The sequence below is a fragment of the Marmota flaviventris genome, chromosome 11 (genome assembly GCF_047511675.1).
Source record: "Marmota flaviventris isolate mMarFla1 chromosome 11, mMarFla1.hap1, whole genome shotgun sequence".
In the NCBI taxonomy this organism is placed as follows: Eukaryota; Metazoa; Chordata; class Mammalia; order Rodentia; family Sciuridae; genus Marmota; species Marmota flaviventris.
In genome coordinates this window covers 64,336,189-64,360,462 of record NC_092508.1, presented here as the reverse complement: position 1 = coordinate 64,360,462, position 24,274 = coordinate 64,336,189, and the positions used below count along the sequence as shown (strand labels likewise).

The 24,274-nt window shown below is 35.5% G+C and overlaps 1 protein-coding gene across 1 annotated transcript in view; it reads left to right on the top strand.

Moving 5' to 3' along the window:
• The window catches only part of Xirp2 (xin actin binding repeat containing 2), a 342,442-nt gene extending 318,619 nt beyond the window's left edge, over window positions 1-23,823 (top strand). The window contains exons 5-9 of the mRNA XM_027946168.2: window positions 9,736-9,822; window positions 10,199-10,271; window positions 11,258-11,391; window positions 12,050-21,407; window positions 23,729-23,823. Of these exons, the coding sequence (XP_027801969.2) occupies window positions 9,736-9,822; window positions 10,199-10,271; window positions 11,258-11,391; window positions 12,050-21,407; window positions 23,729-23,823 (9,747 nt within the window). The remainder of the gene's footprint in view (window positions 1-9,735; window positions 9,823-10,198; window positions 10,272-11,257; window positions 11,392-12,049; window positions 21,408-23,728) is intronic.
• Window positions 23,824-24,274: the final 451 nt, after the last annotated feature.

Genomic DNA, 24,274 nt, shown 5'->3' with positions numbered 1-24,274 from the left:
TACAACATCTCTTCAATAAAATCCCTTTTTTGTTTAAATTAGTCAAATTCCAATGCTTGTAACTAGAAGTTATGACTGATCAAAAAGACCTAACACCAAAGTTAACATTCTTTATTATTGAGATCAGAGTCATATAATAGTGTCTTTTAGAAAAAGGGTAAGTGTGGAAAAAATTATACAATAGTAGATTAAATAACTATGAACTGACCATTCACAAGGTATTAGTTCATAAAAGAACCATAGAGTAAATAAATAGTGATCATGAACCCACATTTAGCCATGTCTCCAGGGAATACTTCCATGGTCCAGAGAGCAGAATGGTTTTGAAGGATCATAATATGTACATTCTTCTTTTTGCTTCTCTCTGTTTTAGTTAAACCCCTGATTCACTACTTTTCTAGCACAGAAAAAATGTGCATGCATTAGGAGATGCTTCTTTTTAGTTTCTGGAATGAATTATACCATGAGTTTATCTGATTCATCGACATCACCTTACTCTCATTCAATCTCTGCCCACACCCACCTTTGACTTTGTTTACTACGGGGGGAATACTGAACTATTACAAAAATGTTTGATGTAAATAAGTGTGTGATAAATAAGTAAAGATAGTAAATATGGCTGTGGCATTCATTAGAGTTTTGTATATGTTAATTTATTTACTCCTCACAAAAACCTTCAAAGATAGGTACTATTATTTTTTCCTGTTTTTTTTTTCCAACAAGAAACAAACACATAGATGTAGATGGTCTAACTAATGTTCCCAAGGAATGCGAACAAATGTGATACTCATCCTGGAAGGCTGATTCCAGACCTGTCCTGTACATTTACTTATTTATTTTTATTCAGCTGGCTATCACTAAGGACTCACCATATGTCAAGAACAAAAAAATCACTAATGAATATGACATTATTTTGCCCTCAAGGATCTTACTCTGTCAGAAAGACAGACATAAAACAGATAATTACAAATGCAGTATGGTAGATGCTATGATAGAAAATATAAATGAGGCTCACTGGGAAACATGGACACTATGATAAATTTTAGTCTGAGTGAAAGATAATCAAGAAGGACATCTAAAGGCAAAAAATGCTTCAGCTGAAACTTGAAATAATTTTCCAGGAATACAGAATGTATTCTAGGCAAAGAGATAACTGGTACAAAAGGTAAAATTATATGATATACTTGTGAATACATTGAGAAAGAATTGAAGCATGTAGGTGGAGATGTAGGCAACAGATTATAGAGAAAAGTATATGCCATGTTAAAGAATTATTACTGCAGTCTCAGGAGGTCAAGAGCCATCAAAGAAATACAGAACTAAACTAAATAGATATGCCTTTAAGTAAGATTATTCTGACTCTATTATAGAGTTGATATAAAGGAAGTTAAGATTAGATGGAAGAAGACAAATTAGGAAACTATCAAAATAGTCCAGATTAAACATCTGAGGACTTCAAAGGGTCAGAAGCTCTAGGGCAAAGAAGGCCCTGGCTCAAGGGGCATACAAACAGCATTAAGTAGCATAGGTGTGCTCTTAAAGTTTGCTCTCATTTGTTATACTTTTATGTTTATATCCTAGTCTTATGTATATATAAACATATACAAATACATATACATATATATTTATATACACATGTATATATGTATTTATGTGTGAATTGAAAGTACATATATTTCTATAATGGATTGAAAAAAAAAAATATATATATATATATATATATATATATATATATATATATATACATATATATATATATATATATATATATATATATATATATATATACATATATATACACCTTTAACATACATCAACATAAAACTTCTGGAAAATACCTTTTATTTACTGTAAATAGAATGTTTTTATGTAAGCTTCTTTTTAGTTGATCAAATAAATATTGTCATGTATATAACTAATATGATATGTTTGGGGACCTGATTAAGAGTACATCTTTCATGTGTTCTTTTCGTGAATCTTCATCTGTATTTAACTCTGGGATATGGCTCCTTAAGTGATACTTTTAGATAAGAAGAGAACACTAAGGGTTCCAGCAGCTAAAACTGGCATTGCTTCCACCGAATTCTCCCTTCTGGAAGACAAACTTTTTTTTTTTTTTAACTTTTAAACTGTTATGATTTAGATATAAGGTATCCCCCCAAAGCTCATATGTGAGATAATGCTAGAACATTCAGAAGTGAAACGATTGGGTTATGAGAGCCTTTAACTAATCAGTACATTAATTCAGTGATAGGGATTAACTGGCTGGTAATTGTAGGTAGGTAGGGTGTGGTTGGAGGAGGTGGGTTACTGGGAATGAGACTTTGAGGAATGTATTTTGTCCATCGTGAAAAATGCTTTCTCTGCTTCCTGACTTTCATATCCTGAACTGCATTCCTCCTCCACACCCTTCCACCATGATGATCTGCCTCATTTTGGGCCCAGAGCTGTGGAGTTGAATGTCTATAGAGTCTATATCTCTGAAACTGAGTACCAAACAAAGTTTTCCTCCTCTAAAATTGTTCTTGTCAGGTCTTTTTGTCATGACAGTGAAGAAGCTGTCTAAAATATAAACTAAGTAAACTTTATTAAAAATGACATTTGCTCTTTATAATTAAATATGACCAAATCTCAATTGTTAAGGAATTAGTCATAAAAGAGATGTGATTATTTGAAAAACAATTCTCTGAAAAACTAATGCAATAAACTTGCATAATTCATCAAATACATATATTTAGAATTCATGTTTCAAGGGAATATCAAGCTAACTGAGCCTATACCATTAAATATATGTGTATATGTATATGCACATCATAGATGTAGAGGCAGATGAAGATATGTTCACTTATTTAAAAATGCTGACAATATTTAGCATAATGCATGAAATAGCCAATGTTCAATAACTGTTGGTTGAATAATTAAATGCATAGTTCAGTCTATATGAGTCATTCACATTTATAGATGCAGTGTTCTCAAAGGAATAAGTCACTACCTTGAATTTTTTCAGATGTTTTGCATCAAATTAGTCTGTTTAGGTCCAATAATACAGCTAGTGCAATCCCCAAACCATAGATAGGACTGCTACTGAATTAAGTAAAACTAAAGGCTTCACTTCTATGTTTACTTATTTTATTTCTATTTTTTATTTGTTTTAATTAGTTACACATGACAATACAATGACCTTGACATATCATACATTTGAATCAGGTGGGATATAATATCTAATTTTTCTGAGTTTATTATCATACAAAGAATTAGGACTTAAAATCACATTGATTCTCCTTTGCCATTGATGATTTTAATTTTTTTTTATTGTTGTATTATACCTATACATAATAATGGGGTTGATTTTGACATATTCATAAATGCATATATAGCATAATGCTTCATTTCAATTCCCAGTACTTCTCTTTTTTCTCCCTTCCTCTTCATCCCAATACCCTTACGCTACTCTGCTGGTCTCACTTCTATATATTTATTGTTCTTTTTAATAGGTACATGATAGGTATACATAAAAGTGTTATATTCATACATGCATGTGCATAATTTGTTCAGTATTTTCCCCAGTTCTTTCCCTCCTCCTTCTTTCTTGATCCCCTTCTTCTAGTAAACTGTTCTCTATTCTACTTTTAAGACATCTACCTTTTTAAAAACTTCTCATTTCTCTCTGGGTTCTGTAAATGAGGGAAAACATTCAACGCTTGATTTTCTAAGTCTTAATGTTCTCCAGTTCCATCCATTTGCCAACAAATGACATAATTTATGTCTTCTTATAACTAAGTAGAACTCCATTGTACATTTATACCACACTTCCTTTATCCACTTACTTGTTAACAGGTATCTAGGTTGGTTCCACACTTGCCTATTGTGAATTGCACTGCTATAAACATTGGTCTGCATATATCACTATAGTATACTGATTTTAGTTTTTGGATAAATCCTAAAAAGTGGGGTGGCTGTGTAATATGGGGGTTATATTTCCAGTCTTTTAAGGATTCTCCACACTGATTTTCAAAGTTTTTGTACTAATTTGCAGTCCCACCAAAAATTCATGAGTATATATTTTTCCCTGCATCTTCACCAGAACTTATTATTATTATTTCTATTCTTAATGATGGCCATTCTGACGGGAGTATAGTTGACCAGAGTAAGGAAAAATCTGTGTATAGATTCAATTTTCATTTCCCTATTGCTAAGGATGCTGAACATATTTTCATGTATTCATTGTCCATTTGCATTTCTTATCTTAAGAAACATCTGCTTTGTTCATTTGCCCATTTATTCATTGATAAATGAATGGTGGTGATTTTTGAGATCTTTATGGATCTCAGATATTAATTCCCTATTGGAAGAGTAGCTGGCAAAGATTTTTCTTTCATTGTGTAGGCTTGCTCTTCAAGTATAAATTATTTTCTTTGGTGTGCAGGAGCTTTTCAACTTGAGGCCATCCCACTTGTTTGTCCTTGGTTTTATTTATTGAGCTTTAGGAGTCTTATTAGGTGGTGCTCACACCAATAGGTTAGTATGTTGACCTTATGTTAACTTCAAGCAGTTACAGTATTTCTGGTCTAATACTAATTCTTTAATTCCTTTTGAGTTGATTTTTATGCAGTTTGATAAATAGGGGTCTAGTTTCATTCTTCTATGTATGGTCACCCAGTTTTCCCAGCATTTTCATTTGCTAAAAAAAGCTATCTTTTATTGCTCAAGACTATGTTAGCTAATCTCGGTCCATTCATACAGATTTAAAATGAGGATAAAGCTTTGCTTTTCATTGTGATCATAAATATCTCAGCTTAGTTTTTTACACTGTAGTAATTCCTCCCAATGCAATATTCCCCACTGATGATGCCAGCTACCTTGTACAGCATCATTGCACTGCCCACATTTTTCCTTAGATGTTCTGATCCCTTGAACTATTATCAAGCACTCTCTTTCTGAACACACTCTGTAAAGTGATTGAACGCTATTGTTATACACATCTGCTTTAGTAACTTCACCTACCAATTATGAAAATATTCAGATCAAGACTATAAGACAAAATGCCAAAAAAATAATCATAGGGCTATGTGGAAAATTCCAGAATCTCAAATTTTAAAGCAAAATAAAACCAACTATAAAATTTTCACACCCTACGGAGAAAAAGTGACAATTTTCCCGTGTCCTATGCACTGAGACGCTAAACATTGCAATTTGAGGACCAATGTGAGACTCACTTCAGTTAAAGAAGAGGGTTATATTAAAAAGTGATGACTGTGAAACATGAGAGGTAAATAATAGAAATGTGTACTGATAGTCATAGGAAGAGCAAGAGAAAAGAGAGAGAAGCAGGAACAGCTAACCCTGAAAAGAAAAGCCAGGGAAAATTTCAAAAAGAAAATAATTTTTGAGCCAAGCTTTCAAAAGGTTATAGTGATTATGATAAACTCTAGCACAAAACCAAAGGATGTTAGATGTTATATAGTAAGTTTTAGTGTAGTGTTTTCAAAAAATAGAGAAAACTTAAGCACAAGAAAACATGTGTGTATATGCAAATCAAGATAAGCACTATGTATCCACCACAGATTTTGTACTCATCACTTAAAAGAAATGATGACCCTTTCAAACTTTGACTCCATGCCAATTTGGCATGATAACTAGTATGCTTGTATAGTTTAGGTCTGTCTTGCACAAAAAATTAAATAATGATAATACATCATATCCCTTTCTAGTTTTACTAAAAATGAGATTAGATACAGGAAAAAATGTTGAATAACTGGCATTGAGGTTGAACTTCTATTTTTTCCACTCTGGTGAGACAGATATCTACTATTCTTTCAGTCTTTCCTTACATGTTTTTTTCTATTGGGTATATTCCTAACAATCATTGTGAGCCACCATTAAAAATTCTTTTTTCTCACTCATTGCATCCAAATGAGTTTGCATTTTTATTGGAAAAGTTTGCAATGTCTTTTCCTATATTCATAACAACAATGACAAGTTGGGTAGGCAGAACATGAACTATTTTCTGTGCTGGAAAAATCTCTTCCGAAGATGTGTATGTCAACAATAGATTTTTTTTGTAATATACTTGGCTAATATATGAGCAAATTTCAGATTGATGTGAGCCATGCAAACATTATAGGATTGCTTTGTAATTCTGTTAAAATTTCTCTTTTATATTCCAAAGTTAGATCATATATATTATTTATTTTCTTTCCTTTAGTGGCTGCTTGAAATGAAAAAGCTGGATTTAAGTGTGATTTAGCGATTTGTCCAAGATTACAATAAACCTAGTTGAGGAAAGAGTTAGTACTAATCCCTGAATCCTAGTTACTGCTTAATCCACCTGTGAACAAAATAGCATTTTTGTGTCTTGCAGCCTGGTCTATATTTGAATTTAATTTTCAGCAACCAATTTCATGAATCATTTCATGTGAGTTTATCTATGGTGTTCTGACTTGAATTCTTTATTATATTTTATTTGTGTAATTTGATTTCTGCCTTAGCATTATAATGATTCATTCTTTTACTTAACTCTACACGCTATAGACACCAAAAATTGGGAAGAAAGTAAGTCAGACGTAAAATCCAAATTAAAGTTGGGAAACAGAAAAAAAATGATGGAAACAAAATCTTGGAATATCTTAAGACAGATTTCATGTAAGTTACAACAACCAGGGGGCAGTAAAATTGATGCCATGATTCTAACATACCAAACTAGAGTAGCAATTACAGTTCTATTTAATAATAGAACATAAATGCTGAAGTAGACACTTACAGCTATAAGCAAAATTTATGTATGTTTGTATGGCTCATGTTGTGCCATTTCCTACAAGAAACTATGTTTAGAGATGATAGGCATAGATTGTTTTCACCTAATTAGATGCATACTAAGTACAAAGTGTTTGCTCCAGAAAATGATAAATTTTGAAATATATGACAAAAATACATTTCTTTATAGTTTTTCTACTCAGATTATTTTGCATTTTTTTTCTCCACATAGAGATTCATGTCACTTTATTCTCTCAGTATGACAATTGGTGGAAGGTATCGGAACTTAAAATGTCTGTGGATATCAGAAAGGGTTTAGAAAAACAACAACTTGGTTTTATATTTTAGGAAGTGATAGGGATGATGACCCAAAAACTATATACCTGACCAAAAATGCCAGCCCCTCTTTGTTTCAGCCAGATACTTCTATGTTGAAATATGAACCTACAGTTGTCAGACCTTCAGAGTGTTCAAAAGCAGGAAGAAATATTGATTTCTGTAGGTGTTCAGTAACCCAAAGTTTTTAAATGACAGAGTGGATCATTTGCAGATGTCATTAGGACACAGATGGCAGATAGACCTCTGGGTAGAGACATGACTCAATAAAATATCTGTGGTGCCCCTCAGTAAAGACCTTGGCTCTGGTCAGGTTTTCATTATCTTTTGCTGCTTCACAGTCTATTCATTACCTCTTCTAGCTTCTCAGTGTCTGCAGAATAAGTCATGGGATATTTACACCATATCTCTGTAGGCACAAGATTTGTCACTGTTGAAAAGAGTTGTCCTTTGTACCCAAGCCTTTTTTCTATCTGCCTTATTCACTGATTCTTATGATTCCCTCCAGCACAATGCTATTAATGCCCTTAAATAAAACTTGATTATGTAAGGCATCTTATATGGAATTCTGATCCTTTGAACTTAAAGGAAAGAACATGGATTGCTTAGTTTCTATCTAAAATCTTTCTCGAGAAAGTAAAGCATTTTGTTTATTATTCTGTTCCCAGTATCTAGACCACCTTTGGAAAGTATAAGTTTCAACAGAATTAATTTACTAATTGAAGGTTCTATTTCATTCATTCATTTATTCATTATGTGAACTTTTCCTTAGCACAGTTGTGGGTCAAACATATTATCAAATATAATTTGAAATGTATAGATCACTAACAAGAGCTAGGAAGACATTATGTTCAGGAAAAAAAAACTTTAGTGTTCTTCAATTTAATGAATTATAACTTAAATTTTAAAGTGTAAGCCCACATTTTTACTTTATTTGCTTATAAAACTCTTGGAAGTTGTCTTAACTATGCTTCTTAATTCTCCTTCCTAGAGACATACAATAAAGCTGGATTGTAAGATACATCTCTAAATAAAGAATGAACTGCTCCTTGGTTAACTAGACCCTTAACCTTGTATTCCAAACACTTTTGGAGCAATTGTCATGTACTCTTAGTAGCAAGGAAAGGACTGGTCAAGATATCATTAATTAAATATTTTACAGTTATTCTTGGTTTAAAAAATGTGATAGTTTAAAACTAACTCACAGTGAAAAACAAACTTTAGTGTTCCTATTTAGTTAATAATGATAACATACCTTAGCTCTTGATTATTTTTTACTAAAACAGATTTTTTAAAATCAGATGTCAAAAATAATATTTGTTAGTCATTTAGATATCAAGATAAAAGTAAAGTTCAAGGTTCAAATACATTCAAACACATGTGTGCTTATAAAGAGAGGGTGTCTATATCCTTATTTTTTGATGTTAGGATTTGTATCAGTATGCTAAGTACTTGGTGATATCAACCCATATTATACTCATGTCAGAATAATATTCTATAATGAAAGCAAGGCTGGATCACCAAAATTATCAGGAGCTCAAAGTTTTCAATTTAGTTAGGGTCAACTGTTTTGACTTTACCAAAATCAAAAGTAGCTCCATGAAAAAAAAGATAATGAGATGTACACTATCATAACATGGCCTGTGTGTATTGGTTATATTTAGCGATCAGTTTTTAATTGAACTCTTAATGAGTAATCACATCGGATGGCCAAATTGAAGAACAGAATGTGTTTTTGATAAATAAAAATGTGACTTACGATCAACACAATATATTTATTTTTCATCAAGAATTTTTATTCTGTATCACTTTTTATTTACTGCTTTTATTTTTTTAGTTTTTAATTTTTCTAATTAGTTATACAAGGCAGTAGAATGCATTTTGACACCTCATACATAAATAGAGTATAACTTCTCATTCTTCTGGTTGTACATGATGTGGAATTACACCAGTCATATGGTCATATATGCACATAGGGTAATAATGTCCAATTCATTCTACCATCCTTCCTACCCTTATACCACCTACCCTCTCTTCACTCCCCTCTACCTAATTAAATATCTCTATTCTTGGAGTCTGTCTTTCTCATATTGAATACAAGATGCACCACTAACATTTGTGATCTATGTTCTAATCCAGAATGTGAATATATTAAATTATTTTGCAAAAGGAAATTGGGATTGCAGAAGGAATAAAAGTGCTAATTAACTGATGGTATGACAGGGATATAATTCTTGATTATCTGAGTTGGTCCAATGTAATCATAAATGCCCTTAAAAGTGGAAGAGAGGATCAGACAGAAGGTAGCGGTGGGAAAAGGTCTTGGCCTGGTATGAGGGGCCAAAAACCTAGAAAGGTGGGCAGTTTCCAAAATCTGTGGAAGGCAAGGGAATGTATTCTCCTCTAAAGTCTCCAGAAGGAATGCATGTCTTCTGATACCTACTGAGACTTCCAAACTACAAAATATAAAATAACAACATTATGCAGTTTTAAACAATTAAATTTTTACTACGTTGTTATAGCAGCCAATTAAATTTCAGAAACTTCATATTTTTTTTTTAAAATCCTCTGTCAATGAAATTATATTAGTTTAGATGTTCAAACTTTTCTTAAGGCTTTTCTGTTTGTTTGCTTGCTTATTTTCAGGAGGTAATCCATAGAAGTCAGGAAATGAGAAGAAATGATCAAGAAGTTTCCAAAGCACATGGAATTGATGTTCTCCAAACAGAAATGGTAACTACTTAGAGGAACAATACTTTTCAAGCAGTTTCCAAAACTCTGTGCAAGTTCTGACTTTGTTGTTTTTGTTGTAAATTTTGCTTTTATTGTCCTTTATGTATTTAATAGAAATAGACACTTATGTATCAGTGTCTCTCTATTTTCAAGTTGAAATTCTTTTATAAGAATATGATTGCACTTTAGGTAGTGATTCAAATTTTTTCTAACTCAAGTTCTTGCATTAAAATAAATTATAGAAACTTAATTACCATTTCTCAATTTATACTGAAGTCTTACATAAAAATCACTAAAATGAAGAATATTATTTGTAGTATTCAAATCACTGACTCCTGAAAAACAATAACTTTGTAAAAATTATTTTTAAATACAGGTGTCTCATCTTGAAAAGCACACCGAGGAACTAAAACAAGCTTCTCAGTTTCAACAGTATGTTCAAGAAACAGGTAAGGGCCTGTATTACTGGCCCCAATATATCTTTCTCTGATTGTTGTGTGTGTGAGTTTGAATGGAGAACTTCCAAAGTCCAGTTCTCCCTACTGAGTAACTTTAGTAACTGTGACTCATGATCTTAAAGTGGGCAGGGTAGTGTTTCTACATAATTAGATTTTGCCTGTAGTAATAGATGCAATATGTTTTTAAAATAGTTCACTGCTCATTACCCCTGAACTTTAAGGTTCATCCTTAAAGTCAAAAGGTGACAAGATAGTCACTTCTGAATTCTATTTTTTACCTCTGAGATCTAGAATTCAACTTGATGCCTATCAAGTTCCCCGATAATAGAATTGTCTGTGATATGTTCCTCTTAGTGACAAATTTAAGTACTACTAAGCCTAGTCCTATAATGAACAAATAGGAGATTAGAACAATTTTATTCATGTAAGAAAAGTACAGTTTTTCAGCATATATTAGGGGAAAGACTTTTACAATCCAGAAGAAGTGAAAGTGAAATTTAATCTAACAGTGACCCAAACATTACTTCAATGGCTTGGCTATCTGTAATTTGGTTTTCAGTTAAAAAAAAAAAAAAAAGAAAGAAAACTTCTGCTCTTCTTTCTTTTGTTTTATAACTTTTACTATTTTTTTTCTAAGAAGAGAAGTGAAACCTTATTGAAAAATATTTGGAAATTTGTTTGCTTGCTTATTTTCAGGAGGTAATCCATAGCAGTCAGGAAATGAGAAGAAATGATCAAGATCCTTTCCAAATGATCCTTTCCAAATATAATTACCAACATCTTTCTTCCTGTATTTTCTTCCTATATTTCTTGCTATATTTCTAAATTATATAACAAATCAATGGCATATGCATAAATGTATCCCTTGAATCTTTTTATTTATCTTACATTGTGATGTTTCCCATAGCATTATAATTTTTTCTTTAATATAATCTTATTCATTATATAATATCCCTAATGTTCTTGTCTGTTTGTAGTTATTGATACACCTGAGGATGAAGAAGTTCCTAAGGTTTCAACTAAGTTTCTAAAAGAGCAATTTGAAAAATCTGCCCAGGAAAAGGTCCTTTATTCTGACAAAGAGACAACAACCCCTGCCAAGCAGAGGAAGGTAAGGTAATTTCTCTACATGGAAATACTTAAAATGTAAAATCAGATTTAAGTGCATAAATTTTTCAAGTTATTGGATTTTTAAGGTGTTTTTCAAAAACAACAACCTTGAACTAGGTAGCACTTATTCTGTCCCAGAAGAAGAATACTGATCTACACAAGAAAAGAGGCAGAGTAAAAACTTTTCCCAGTACAGTAAATGAGGGAAGAAAAATTACATAAGGCTCTAAAGCTGTAACTAAGAGCAGGTAAAGTAATTAAGTCAATTTTAAATGTCAGATGCTTACTCTCTTCTGTTTAAAATTCCAAGGAAAACAAAAACTACTCTCAAAAGTACTTCAAGACTTTTACTATTTCCCTGTGGATTGCTCTGCATAGCACATTAAGTAGAGGGTGAAAAATCAAGAATATATGTAAATATTAAAATACTTGATTATTGATACAGCAGGTGGGGAGAATGAAGCTTTCTAAGTAAAAGCATATTCTAGGATCGATAGTAACAGGCACTGAATATCACTCCTAAGGGTGTCTTTAAGTGGAGTAGATCACCATTTTTTTCTTGTGGAGATGTCACAGCAGAGTCCTGGTTGCAGATGGGTGAATGTCAGCACTGAGGGAGCCTCCACTCTTTATAAGTTTTGTTTTTCTCTCCCCTAAAGATTGATTATAAATATGAAGACTCTATAAAGCCATCATCTGTTGTGGGTTCCTCTTCCTCTTCTTACACTTCAACTAGCCAAAGGAAGGAAACGTCTGCTTCAAGATATAGTGATCACAGTATCACTTCCTCAACTCTGGCACAAGTTAATGCCACTCCTTTGGGAATGATGGAAGAATTTCCTCCTCCACCACCTGATGTACTTCAAACTCCAATAGATGTGACAGCATTTTCCCAGTCCCCTGAAGTCTCCAGCCCTCCTAAGAGACTACCAATCCCCAAAGATTTATATTCTAAGCAAAGAAATTTGTATGAATTAAACCGCTTATATAAACATATCCATCCTGAGTTAAGGAAAAATTTAGAAAAAGATTATATCAGTGAGGTTTCTGAGATTGTTACTAGAAGTCAAGTAAACTCAGGGAGCTCAGTTTCAGCAGATGTGCAGCATGCTCGGTATGTTTTTGAAAATACAAATGAGAGTTCTCAAAAAGATCTGAACTCAGAAAGAGAGTGCTTGGAATGGGATGAAATCCTGAAAGGGGAGGTGCAGTCCATGAGATGGATCTTTGAGAATCAACCATTAGATTCTATCAACCATGGCTCTCCAGATGGAGGTAACACTTCCAAGGGCATTACTGATCAAGAAATTATTGCTGGTGGTGATGTGAAGTATACCACATGGATGTTTGAAACCCAACCCATGGATACACTAGGGGTTCATTCTTCTGTCACTGATGTAAATGTCAAGAAAGTGCCTGAGCTAGCCAGAGGAGATGTCCACACAGCCCGGTGGATGTTTGAAACAAGGCCATTAGACTCAATGAATAAAATGCATCAAAGTCAAGATGAATCGGCATTAGCGGTTATTAAGGACATAACCGGGGGAGATGTCAAGACTGTGAGATACATGTTTGAGACTCAACATCTGGATCAACTTGGGCAGCTTCATTCAGTGGATGAGGCTAACTTACTGCAACTCAGATCTGAGCTCAAAGAAATTAAGGGAAATGTTAAGAGAAGTATAAAATGTTTTGAAACTCAACCATTATATGTTATTAGAGATGGTTCAGGTCAAATGCTAGAAATTAAAACCGTTCACAGAGAAGATGTAGAAAAGGGGGATGTGAGAACAGCACGTTGGATGTTTGAAACACAGCGCTTAGACACAATCAACAAGGATATCACCGAAATTAAAGTTGTCAGGGGAATATCCATGGAGGAAAATGTCAAAGGCGGAGTGAGTAGGGCCAAGTGGTTATTTGAAACCCAACCTTTGGAAAAAATCAAAGAAGAGTTAGAAGAGGTCGTCACTGAAAAGGAAACAATAATAGGCACAGATGTGTCCAAAAAGTGTTGGATGTTTGAAACGCAGCCATTAGACATTCTAAAAGAAGTTCCTGATGCAGATCCTGTGTCACCTGAAGAGATCATAGGGGGCGATGTACAGACCACCAAGCACCTATTTGAAACGCTTCCAATGGAGGCCTTAAAAGACAGTCCTGATGTCGGAAAGCTTCAAAAAATCACTGCCTCTGAAGAAGAAAAAGGTGATGTCAGGCACCAGAAATGGATTTTTGAAAACCAACCACTGGAAGAGATACAAGAAGGTAAAAAAGAGTACACACGAACTGTGAAGCTTGAAGAAGTCGACAGAGGAGATGTCAGGAATTACACGCACATCTTTGAATCGAATAATCTAATCAAATTTGATGCATCACATAAAATAGAAGTGGAAGGCATCACAAGGGGTGCCGTGGAGTTAAATAAATCTCTTTTTGAGACAACACCACTGTATGCTATTCAAGATCACCTTGGAAAATACCATCAAGTAAAGACAGTCCAGCAAGAAGAAATCCTAAGAGGTGACGTAAGAAGCTGTCGATGGCTTTTTGAAACAAGGCCCATTGACCAGTTTGATGAAAGTCTTCACAAATTTCAGATAATTAGAGGAATATCTGCTCAAGAAATACAGGCTGGAAATGTGAAATCTGCTAAATGGTTGTTTGAAACCCAACCTCTTGATTCCATTAAATATTTCAGTAATGTGGAAGAAACAGAAAGTAAAACTGAACAAACTACAGAGATTGTTAAAGGTGATGTCAAAACCTGTAAATGGCTATTTGAAACCCAGCCAATGGAGTCCCTTTATGAAAAGGTTTCATCAGTGACTGAGAGTGAAGAAATTCATAAGGGAGATGTCAAAACCTGTACTTGGCTCTTTGAAACCCAGCCACTTGATGCCATAAGAGATGACTCTGAAACAACAGTCAAGTTACAGACTGTCAAACAGGAGGAGATCCAAGGTGGGGATGTTCGGACCGCATGTTTTCTTTTTGAGACAGAAAATCTGGATAACATACAAGGAGAGGAGGGCAAAGAAAGCAAGCACATGGAAATGGAGATCCAAGCTGGGGATGTCTCTAGCATGAGGTATAAATTTGAAAACCAATCCTTAGATTCTATAAGTTCCAGTTCGGAGGAAGTTTTGAAAAAAATCAAAACCCTAAAAAGTGAAGATATTCAGAAAGGCAATGTCTTAAACTGTAGGTGGCTATTTGAAAACCAACCAATTGATAGGATAAAAGCAAGCCAAGAAGACAGTGGATCAGTTAAGACAGTGACAGACATACAAGGTGGGGATGTAAGAAAAGGGTGCTTCATTTTTGAGACTTTTTCTTTAGATGAGATTAAAGAGGAATCTGACTTTACCAGCACCAAGAAGACAATTACTGAAGAAGTAATAAAGGGTGATGTAAAAAGCTACAGAATGCTCTTTGAAACCCAGCCTCTGTATGCAATTCAGGATCGAGAAGGTTATTATCATGAAGTGACAACAGTTAAAAAGGAAGAAGTGATTCATGGAGATGTACGAGGAACAAGGTGGCTTTTCGAAACAAGACCATTAGACTCAATTAATGAATCACAAACTGTGTATGTTATTAAATCGGTCACACAAGAAGACATTCACAAGGGAGATGTTAGTTCGGTCAGATACAGATTTGAAACCCAGCCACTGGACCAGATTTCAGAAGAGGCACATAATGTTGTACCCACTGTTGACTGCATTCAGGGTGGCAATGTGAAGACGAGTAAGCAGTTCTTTGAGTCTGAAAATACTGGGAAGAATTACATAAGGACAGTGAGCATCAATGAAATACAAAAGGGCAATGTGAAAACATCCACTTGGCTATTTGAAACTCACACAATAGACGAGCTAAGAGGAGAAGGGTCAGAATATGAAAATATCAAGACAGTCACCCAGGAAGATGTGCAGAAAGGTGATGTTAAGCAGGCAGTGTGGCTCTTTGAAAATCAAACTTTGGATTCTATTAAGGAGGCAGATGAAAGCCCCACCAAAATGACCAAGGAAGAAATCCCTCCTTCTGATGTCAAGACAACTACATGGCTCTTTGAAACAACACCCCTTCATGAGTTTAATGAAAATCGAATAGAAAAGGTAGAAATTATTGGCAAGAGCATTAAAGAAACCTTGAGAGATCTCTACTCTCAAAAAGTTATCGAGGCTCCTGGAATTATCATTGAAGCGGATGAAGTGGGAGATGTCCGGATGGCAAAATACAAGCTAATGAACCAATCATCACCCGAGATACAGAAAGAAGAAATCATCAGGGTGGATCTCAGTAGTATAATGATGAATTTACTTTCCAAAAGAGACTGTACCAAAAGAGAGATCTGCGTTAGTGAAGAGGAGAAGGGAAATGTCAATTTCACTAAAACTCAATTATTAAACAGATCAACTGAATTTCATGCTGAAAAGGAAGAGATAGTGAGAGGTGATGTACAGCAAGCGATAAAAAACCTGTTGTCAGAGGAAAGACCTGCGAAGAGAGGCATTTTAATTCAGGAAGATGAAAGAGGAGATGTCAACATGACGATCTATTGTCTTCTTCATGAAAATGCCAGTGACACAATCCAGCGTGAGGAAGTCATAGGAGGTGATGTGAGGCGTACCATCCATAATCTGTTGTCTTCCTCATCAAATAGTAAAATATCTGAAAGGGCTAAAATTGATGCTTCTGAGAGAGGAAATGTTCAGTTTTTTACCACATGCATAGAAACCGGAGCTTTGGATTATCTCAAACAACTCCAGGCAGGGTCTGATGAAACACTAATGGCTACAAATCCAGTAGAGAAGGAAATAATCGGTGGTGACGTTGAGGGCACAAAACTGTTACTAAAGAGAAGGCAGTCTCAGGTGGAACGCACTGTTAGCGAAGCTGACATCGTTCCAGGAGACGTGCACAACACCGTTAAAGTGTTTATGGCAGAGCCTCAGAGTTCCTCTTATGAGACTTACAAAGAAGGAATTGCAAAAGAAGATTTGAAATCAACCCTGAATTCCCTCAGCCAGGCCATCAAAGAGAAAGCAGTGACCAAAACAGAAGAAACTATAAAAGGTGACATGCTAGCCACACTCAGGTCACTTCAGGAGTCAAGCCACCGATGGAAAGAATCTCAACAGCCAAGTGCCATCCCGGGTAATATTGAGCAAGCTATTGAGTGCCTCGAAAAGGCTACTAACACAAGGACAGAAATCCTGAAAAAGGAGCTTATTCGAGATGACCTAGAAAAGTCCCTGAGGTCTTTGAAAGAAGCACAGAGAGGTTTTAAAGAAATCAACAAAGAGAGTATAATCAAAAAAGATAACCAAGCTGGGATGGTTGGATCCTCAGAAAGGCAGGAAACAGAGATCCATCAGGTGGCTATGCAGAAGGACAAGAAAAGTATTCTTCAGCCAAGGCCAGGAGCATTTGAGCCGAAAGCCGGCTGGCAAGGGAGGGCAGATACTCTCAGTACAATGAGAGGTGAATCATATCATGGGACTTTAATAGAAGAAAGATCCGAGATTACTCTCCCAAAGGCCCCAAAAGGCACAGTAAAGATCGTTATAGATCGTGAACAAAACAATGATGCTCTTGAGAAAAGCCTCAGAAGACTATCTAATTCACACCACCAAGCTATAACAAATGTGTTGGAAACAGGCAGCAGAAAGGGTGTCCAGACTGATGCTATTAAAGAGCAGCAGCTCAGTGACAAGTACATGAGCAGACAATTAACTTCCACTGTGTCAATGAAGGAAAACCTAAAGTCTACAGATTCAGAGACAGTGAGCAAGCTGAAGAAGGATGAAGTCCTCAACTCCACCCAATCAACCAATGGATCACTTGAGAAGCAACGGACTCAAACCTGTGAATTGAAGAATGACCATCAGAAGACTGAGGCTTTCCACGCAAAGAGTCCTAAAAAGACCCAAAACATTAAAATACCCACAGAGGAACAAAGATCCACACCTGGTCCCACCCAGCAACCAGGCAACATGCAAATTGCAGAAATGTATGAAGTCACAAGGGACTTTCAGAAGCAAGCTGTGTTAAAGCAAGAAATGCAATATTCTAATAAGGATATAAAGAAAAATAGCATGAACCTCCAGCCTTTGCCTAAAGATGAAGACATAGCCAATATAACGGGAGTGAAAGTCTCTGACAAAAACCACAATAAATTCAAGGCAACTGACAAAAAGCAGAAAACTGATAGTTATATGGAAAGCCAGGACTTTCTAATGAAGACAAATACTTCCAAAGACTTAAAGATGGCAATGGAAAGGTCCCTTAATCCAATCAACTTTAACCCTGAGAATAATGTAAAAGAAAGTGAGGGCTCCCTTCCACCTCCATCTCCACCTCCTCCTCCACCTTCCAATGCATCATCTGAAATTGAATTTCCTCTTCCTCCTCCACCTCCTTTAATACTATTGCCTGAAAAAAATGAGTTTCCTCCCTCACTGTCCACAGAGAAGATAAGGGCTGAATTTGAAAACTTCCCAGGCCTCCCGCTTCCTCCACCACCAGCAGATGAGAAATCTGAAAAAGAATGTCAATCAATATTTCTCCCACCTCCCTCTCCTCCAGCTCCATCTCAAAAACCAGTCCATCTTCTTTCCTCCTCAGTGCCAGAAAAGCACAGTGAAGCATTCATACAACAATATTCCCCAAAAGATGTCTTGAGCTCTCAGCAAACTCATTCTCAGTCTAAAGTCATAAAAGGAAAATCACCACCTCCTACATTACCCAAGCCCAAATTTCCCAAGATAATCGAAAATAAAAAGAACCAGCTTTTCCCAAAAGTTGAAGTGGAAGATTCTTTGTCAGACATGGAATGCAAAACTACTCCCTTAAAGCATCAGAAAAGAGTAGAGACTGCAACTAGCAGTGAACACACAGAGACAAAGCAGAACACATTCAGAAAGAGCCTTGATGAGAGGAAACAGCTATCTATTGACTCTGTAAAGTCTCTCTCACAGACAGTTCCTGAAACTTCCACACTCAAGGGAAAGCAGATGGCACCTCTCATAAAATCCCACTCATTTCCCTCAGGTTCAGGACAACAAAGTCCAAAACCATATATGAGAAAATTTAAGACACCTTTAATGATTGCTGAAGAAAAATATAGGCAACAAAGGGAAGAGCTTGAAAAACAGAGAAAAGAGATGTCTTACTGCCACATTGTAAAAACAGAAAGTCAAAATCAAGACCTGTCAGAGCTGGAAAAGGAAACACTTTTACGAAAAATAAATAAGGACGTCCCCCTACCCAAAATGGATTCAAAGCTTCCTGTGGCCCAACCCAACCCAGACTCTCAAAGTAATGTTCAAGTTGCAAGAACACGCTCTGATGATCAGCTTTCAATGGCATCAGCAGTGACAGTCTCAGCCACAAGGCTCCAGCCTGCGCAAGCAGCCTCAGAAGAGACTAATGTGAAAAAAGATGTCTTACAGAGCTCTAGGGATATTACACAATCTAAATCCACTTGTGAAATGAACCAGAGTCACCAAGAATGTACTACACAGCAAACACAGCAGAAGTGCCTGGAGCAGTTGGACTTGCCCCAAAGCAAAACAGGTTCCCCAAGTTTCAAAGTTAAAACCATCAAACTTCCCACTGTAGATCATAGGGTGAAAGAAACAGATGTCAACTATGAAAGTCACCTAAAGCACTCTCAAGTTGATGTTCAAGCTATTACCAAACAGCAGTTTCAGGAAAGTGAGAAAACTGAAGCAAGTACAGAGTACAGTAATAAGCAATCTGTGACTGAAAAATATCACCAATTACCTAAAAAGGAGAAAAGAGTGACAATTCAGTTGCCTACAGGATTTTCAGAGAAAAACCATGAAAGAAAGCCCAAGATTGTTCCTGAGAAACAAAGAGAATTTAGGGAACCTGTGAGACGAAAGCTTCTAGAGACTGAAGAAAAAAATCAGGGGGCATCAATGATGCGTTCCAAAGAAGAGAGATTGATAGTTGAAGGCAAACAAGAACATTTGAGTAATAGGTCAACACCAAAGGCAGTCAAACAGAAGATTATTGATGCACACTGTGATTCACAGACTCAGAATTTTCAGCAAACACAAATACAGACTTCTGAAAGTACAGTTGAACATAAAAAATTGTCCCAACAATGTGATAGTCTGCAGGAAAAAATATGCCTCAGAGACAAGGGCATCCAACAGAAGCACGTCTCCTCCAATACTAAAGATTCAAAGCAAGAGATTACACAGAACAAATCTTCATTTTCCTCTGTGAAAGAATCCCAGCAGGATAATGGAAAATGTGTTGTAAATATATTGGAATTCTTGAGAAAACGTGAAGAACTTCAACAGATTTTGTCTAGAATAAAACAGTTTGAAACAGAGCCAAATACAAGTGGCCTTCAAACGTTTCAGACACTGTTAAATATTATTCCAGTATGGCTGATAAGTGAAGAAAAAAGAGAATATGGAGTTCACATTGCCATGGAGAATAATTTCGAAAAAGTCAAAGAAGAAATAGCACATATTAAAACTCAAGCCGAGGATATGCTTGTGTACTGTGAAAATAAAATTCAAACAGCCATGATAACCTCCAAAACAGGAACGCAAGGAAATAAGACCACCAGTCTTAATGAAACATCCTCAAAAGCATCTAATATTAAAGCCAGCTATAATAAAAACATGGAACAAAAAGAAAATAAAATCGTAGAAGAAAAAATACTGCACCACCAAGAAGCAACTCATCAGGAAGCTACTATTCGTAATCACACAAAAACCCATGAGGAAATTAAGCTGGATGACAGCAAGATCTCTCCTCCCTCTTTAAAAACTCGTCCACCGTCCCCTACTTTTATAACAATTGAATCTACTGCCCGAAGAACAGAAACCTCAGCTAAGGATGAGCTTTCTCAGTCCCCTAAAAAGGACAGTTGTGTTGAGCCCCCACCAAGAGGGCCAATGCCACAATCATCTGGAATTCGCAGAGCAAATACCTCCCCTTCTCCACCCAGGAGTCGCTCTGAACAACTTGTCAAACTCAAAGACACGACGGCAAAGTTATCCAGAGGAACCGTTCCGTGTCCTCCAGCAACCCCGGTTCCAATTGTAGAGAAGAGGACTGAAATCATCAGGTCCCCAGCAACACTCCGTCGTCAAATAAAGATAGAAAGTCGTGACAGAGGCTCTCCACCAACGATCACAATACCTGTGCATGTGAATCATGCTGGCGGTGGTTCCTTCAGAGAATCCATGGAAGCTCAAGAGGAAGTTAGGAAAGTGGAGAAAAGGGCGACATATGTTCATAAAGATGGAGTGAATTCCATCAATGGCATAGGGCCGGACACCGAGAGTTACGATGCAGTTGAAATCATCCGTAAGGTAGAAGTGCCATGCCGGTCAGAGCTCACACAGAGATACGAAGCAGCCAATCGAACCGTTCAAATGGCTGAAAATTTTGTGAAGGACCATGAAAATGAAATAAACAGGTGGTTCAGGGAATTTGAAGATGGCCCAATTTTTGAAGCCAAGTCAGATAGAAGAGTTTATGCAAATGGAGAAGCAAGCCATAATATAAAACAAGAGAGTAGTACATTTTGTAAGGAGGAATTTGGATCAACATCTTTAGGAAACACTAATTTTGCAGACTTTTCTTACAAATATCCCATAGAGTTCCAAGAAAAAATTTCTGTTAAGCAGCCCAAAGTACGCTCTGAAACAAGGTCTATAAGCGAACATTTCTCAGGCATGGATGCATTTGAGAGTCAAGCTGTTGGGTCAAAGGTGACAGCTTCATCTTCACATAGCTCAGAAGCTGGCAAATCTGGCTTTGGCTTCAAGCATGCCCCACCGACCTATGAAGACGTTATCGCCGGTCATATTTTAGACATCTCTGATTCACCTAAAGAACTCAGGAGGAATTTTCAAAAAACATGGCAGGAGAGTGAAAGAGTTTTTCAAAGTCTGGGATATGCAACATCAGATGCTTCTGCAACTGAGACCACCTTCCAGGAGGGATCTGCATTTATAAGTGGTAAATGAGCTTGAAAAGTGTGAACAAAAATTAACCTCTTTAAAGGCACGTGTTCCAAAGCCAACATGGTTTAAAGTTAAAAGAGCAATAACCAAATAATAGAACCTAAAACTAACAGCTTTCACTGTACGCTTCAGTCTTCCTTAGTATGATGGCTTTTTTTACTAATTTTTGTTTACAAAACAATCTAGTGTGATGCACCTGCACTGTGTGAAAATAAGAAATGTATCAATTACTGAAATCTATATTTGTCAAGGTAAATAAGGCTTTGTATAAAGTCACAGATACAATAATAATCATTATTGTGATTGTATTACTATAGCTATATATTTGTTAATTACAGATCAAAGGGCATTGTTAAAATTTCTTACCTAACATTATTTTATTCAATTGTTTTAAATTATATTAGAAAGCATCCTTTGGACTAATGTTGAATTGATGAATCTTTAATAGCATACTTAAGTGGTCTTTACAATGAATTTGAAATAGGCTGGTAATCATCCAGGAGACTTTAGACTCTTCACATGGACTTTAAGGATTTTCCTGAATCTATAACTCTAATAAAAGTGGAGGTGTGAAATTAGACCTTTTAATTATTTAATTATTGTTATTGTACTTGAAAGAGTTAGCTTTCTGTGATGCCATATTTTTCTATAACTGCTTTTTCGCCTTTCTGAAAATTTGCTCCAAATGATAGCTCAATTGACCTCTTTCACAGATGAGCATGAACAATACATTTTTTAAAATTGATTACATTTGGAATCAGGAAAATTTAAATCATATGAACTTAATGCATGTTTTCTAACATCAGAGAGCAGCTCATTTCATTATAGTTTCCCTACTTTTCACAGTAAATGAGGTTTCATGATAAAACGATTTCACATAATTAATGTGCATCATTAATGTAGTCTATCCTTTGGAGAGATTGATTTTTAAAAATGGCAAGCTTAAACATAAGAATTGTTGAAACTATTATATATAATTATGCCTCTATCATATTTGCAACATATGTGTCTAGTTCATCAGGCTAATATGGTTTCTTAATTTGCTTGCTTCTGGCATAATTAAGCCAAAATGCTCAATTTCTGATAATACAGCTCAAAAGCACAGTAAATGTAAGAAAACTAGTGTTGAATCTAGAAATCTGTCTCTACCAGAACCAAGTAGGCATAGGAGTCCTCTCAGTAGCTCAGATTGAGCATCTAAGTGCTAAAGTGTTTATTTTTCATTGTTTTGTATAAAGGAACTTGAGCCTATTTGCTCTTATATGTAGCTACTGTGAAAACTTACTCTCATAGGATTGTTGTGAGAATTAAAAGCAACACTAAAATAAAATTTCTGCGTCCTATATGAACACCAGTTAGTACTGTAATCATATTATTTATAAGGATTAACATTTGCATGAAAGTTGCAGAAAGTGACTGAAGGAAATGAGTAAGAGAAGTAGGAAAATTTCAAAAAGTAGACATAAAATCCAAAAAGCACTAAAATCTAAAATCATTTAGGTAAAGAACAAATGTCCCTGAGCATTTCAATAATTCAAGTGTCACTATGATACAGTTAAGAGTTGGTGTCATAGTCAACACCAAATTGTTAAAAAAAAATATTCAAATACTGTACAGTGTCCTTGGCTTTAAAAATATGTATGTATTTTTAGAGATCTACACAGAATGCTTTAAAAAATAAAAACTTTGAACCATGCTCAAAGTCGTGCTCAGCTATAATCCCAGCAAAAGGGTAGGCTGAAGCAGGAGGTTCACAAGTTCAAGGCCAGACTTAGTAATTTAGCAAGACTGTGTTCCAAAATAAAAAAAAAAAAAGGGCTGGAGGTGTAGCTTAGTGGTAGAGCACCCCAGGGTTCAATCCCCAGTAACTAACACAAACACACACACACACACACACACACACACACAAATAAAATAAAATAAAAACTTCAGATCAAGTTAGATATCAACTTCTGTATGTATGGAAAGCTCAGTTATCTGCAATGATAACTTTTCTCAGGGCTCCCATGCCTGCTTACTACAAATATCTAATATATTCAAGTTAATAAACACTTTATTTACATAAGTGTGTTTAAATAATAGAAGTCAATTTGCATCCCATATTAATAGTGGAGGAATTAGAGTGATGTTGCTCAGTGTACCGAAGCTTATAACCTGTTGATAGCATACACTATGTTCAGAAGCAACATAAAGATAAGTCTTATAGTTTTCCACCTTAACTGCATGGCCAACACATATGTTGTTGTGCATTTTGTTATGTTTCTACAGTTGATTGAAGGTAATACTATTTAAGCCTTTATACATTTTTATTTTTAGAAGCTGCTGCTCCAAGACAAGGAAATATGTATACTTTGTCAAAAGACAGTATATCCAATGGAGTGCTTAGTGGCAGACAAGCAGAGTTTTCATAAGGCCTGCTTCCGATGCCACCACTGCAGCAGTAAACTGAGGTAAGATGCTTTGAGGTCTTTGGCACAGATATTCAAAAAACCTGTAGTACACGTATAACATGTGTCTCTAGGAAAATGCAGATTTTTCCAGGTCTTTCTGCCATCAGTGAACACCACCACCTCAGGGAATGTGCTCATGATCTTTATGTAGTGCTCAGGTAGGCTGTGACCTATTTCCTTTTGGAATTTTGCCTTCCAAATCAAATCAGAAGGAATACTTTTTTTTCAAAGGTGGAAATCACACAGGTAAGAAATACCAAAAGTTACTGTGTAAGCCAATGTTTTTAAGTTAGTACTTTAAAATCTATACTCTATATCAGGAATCAGTAAACTTTTCCTATAAAGGGCCTGATAGAAAATATTTTCCACTTCTCAGACCATACTATTTTCATGCCACTGAAATTTTATTGGA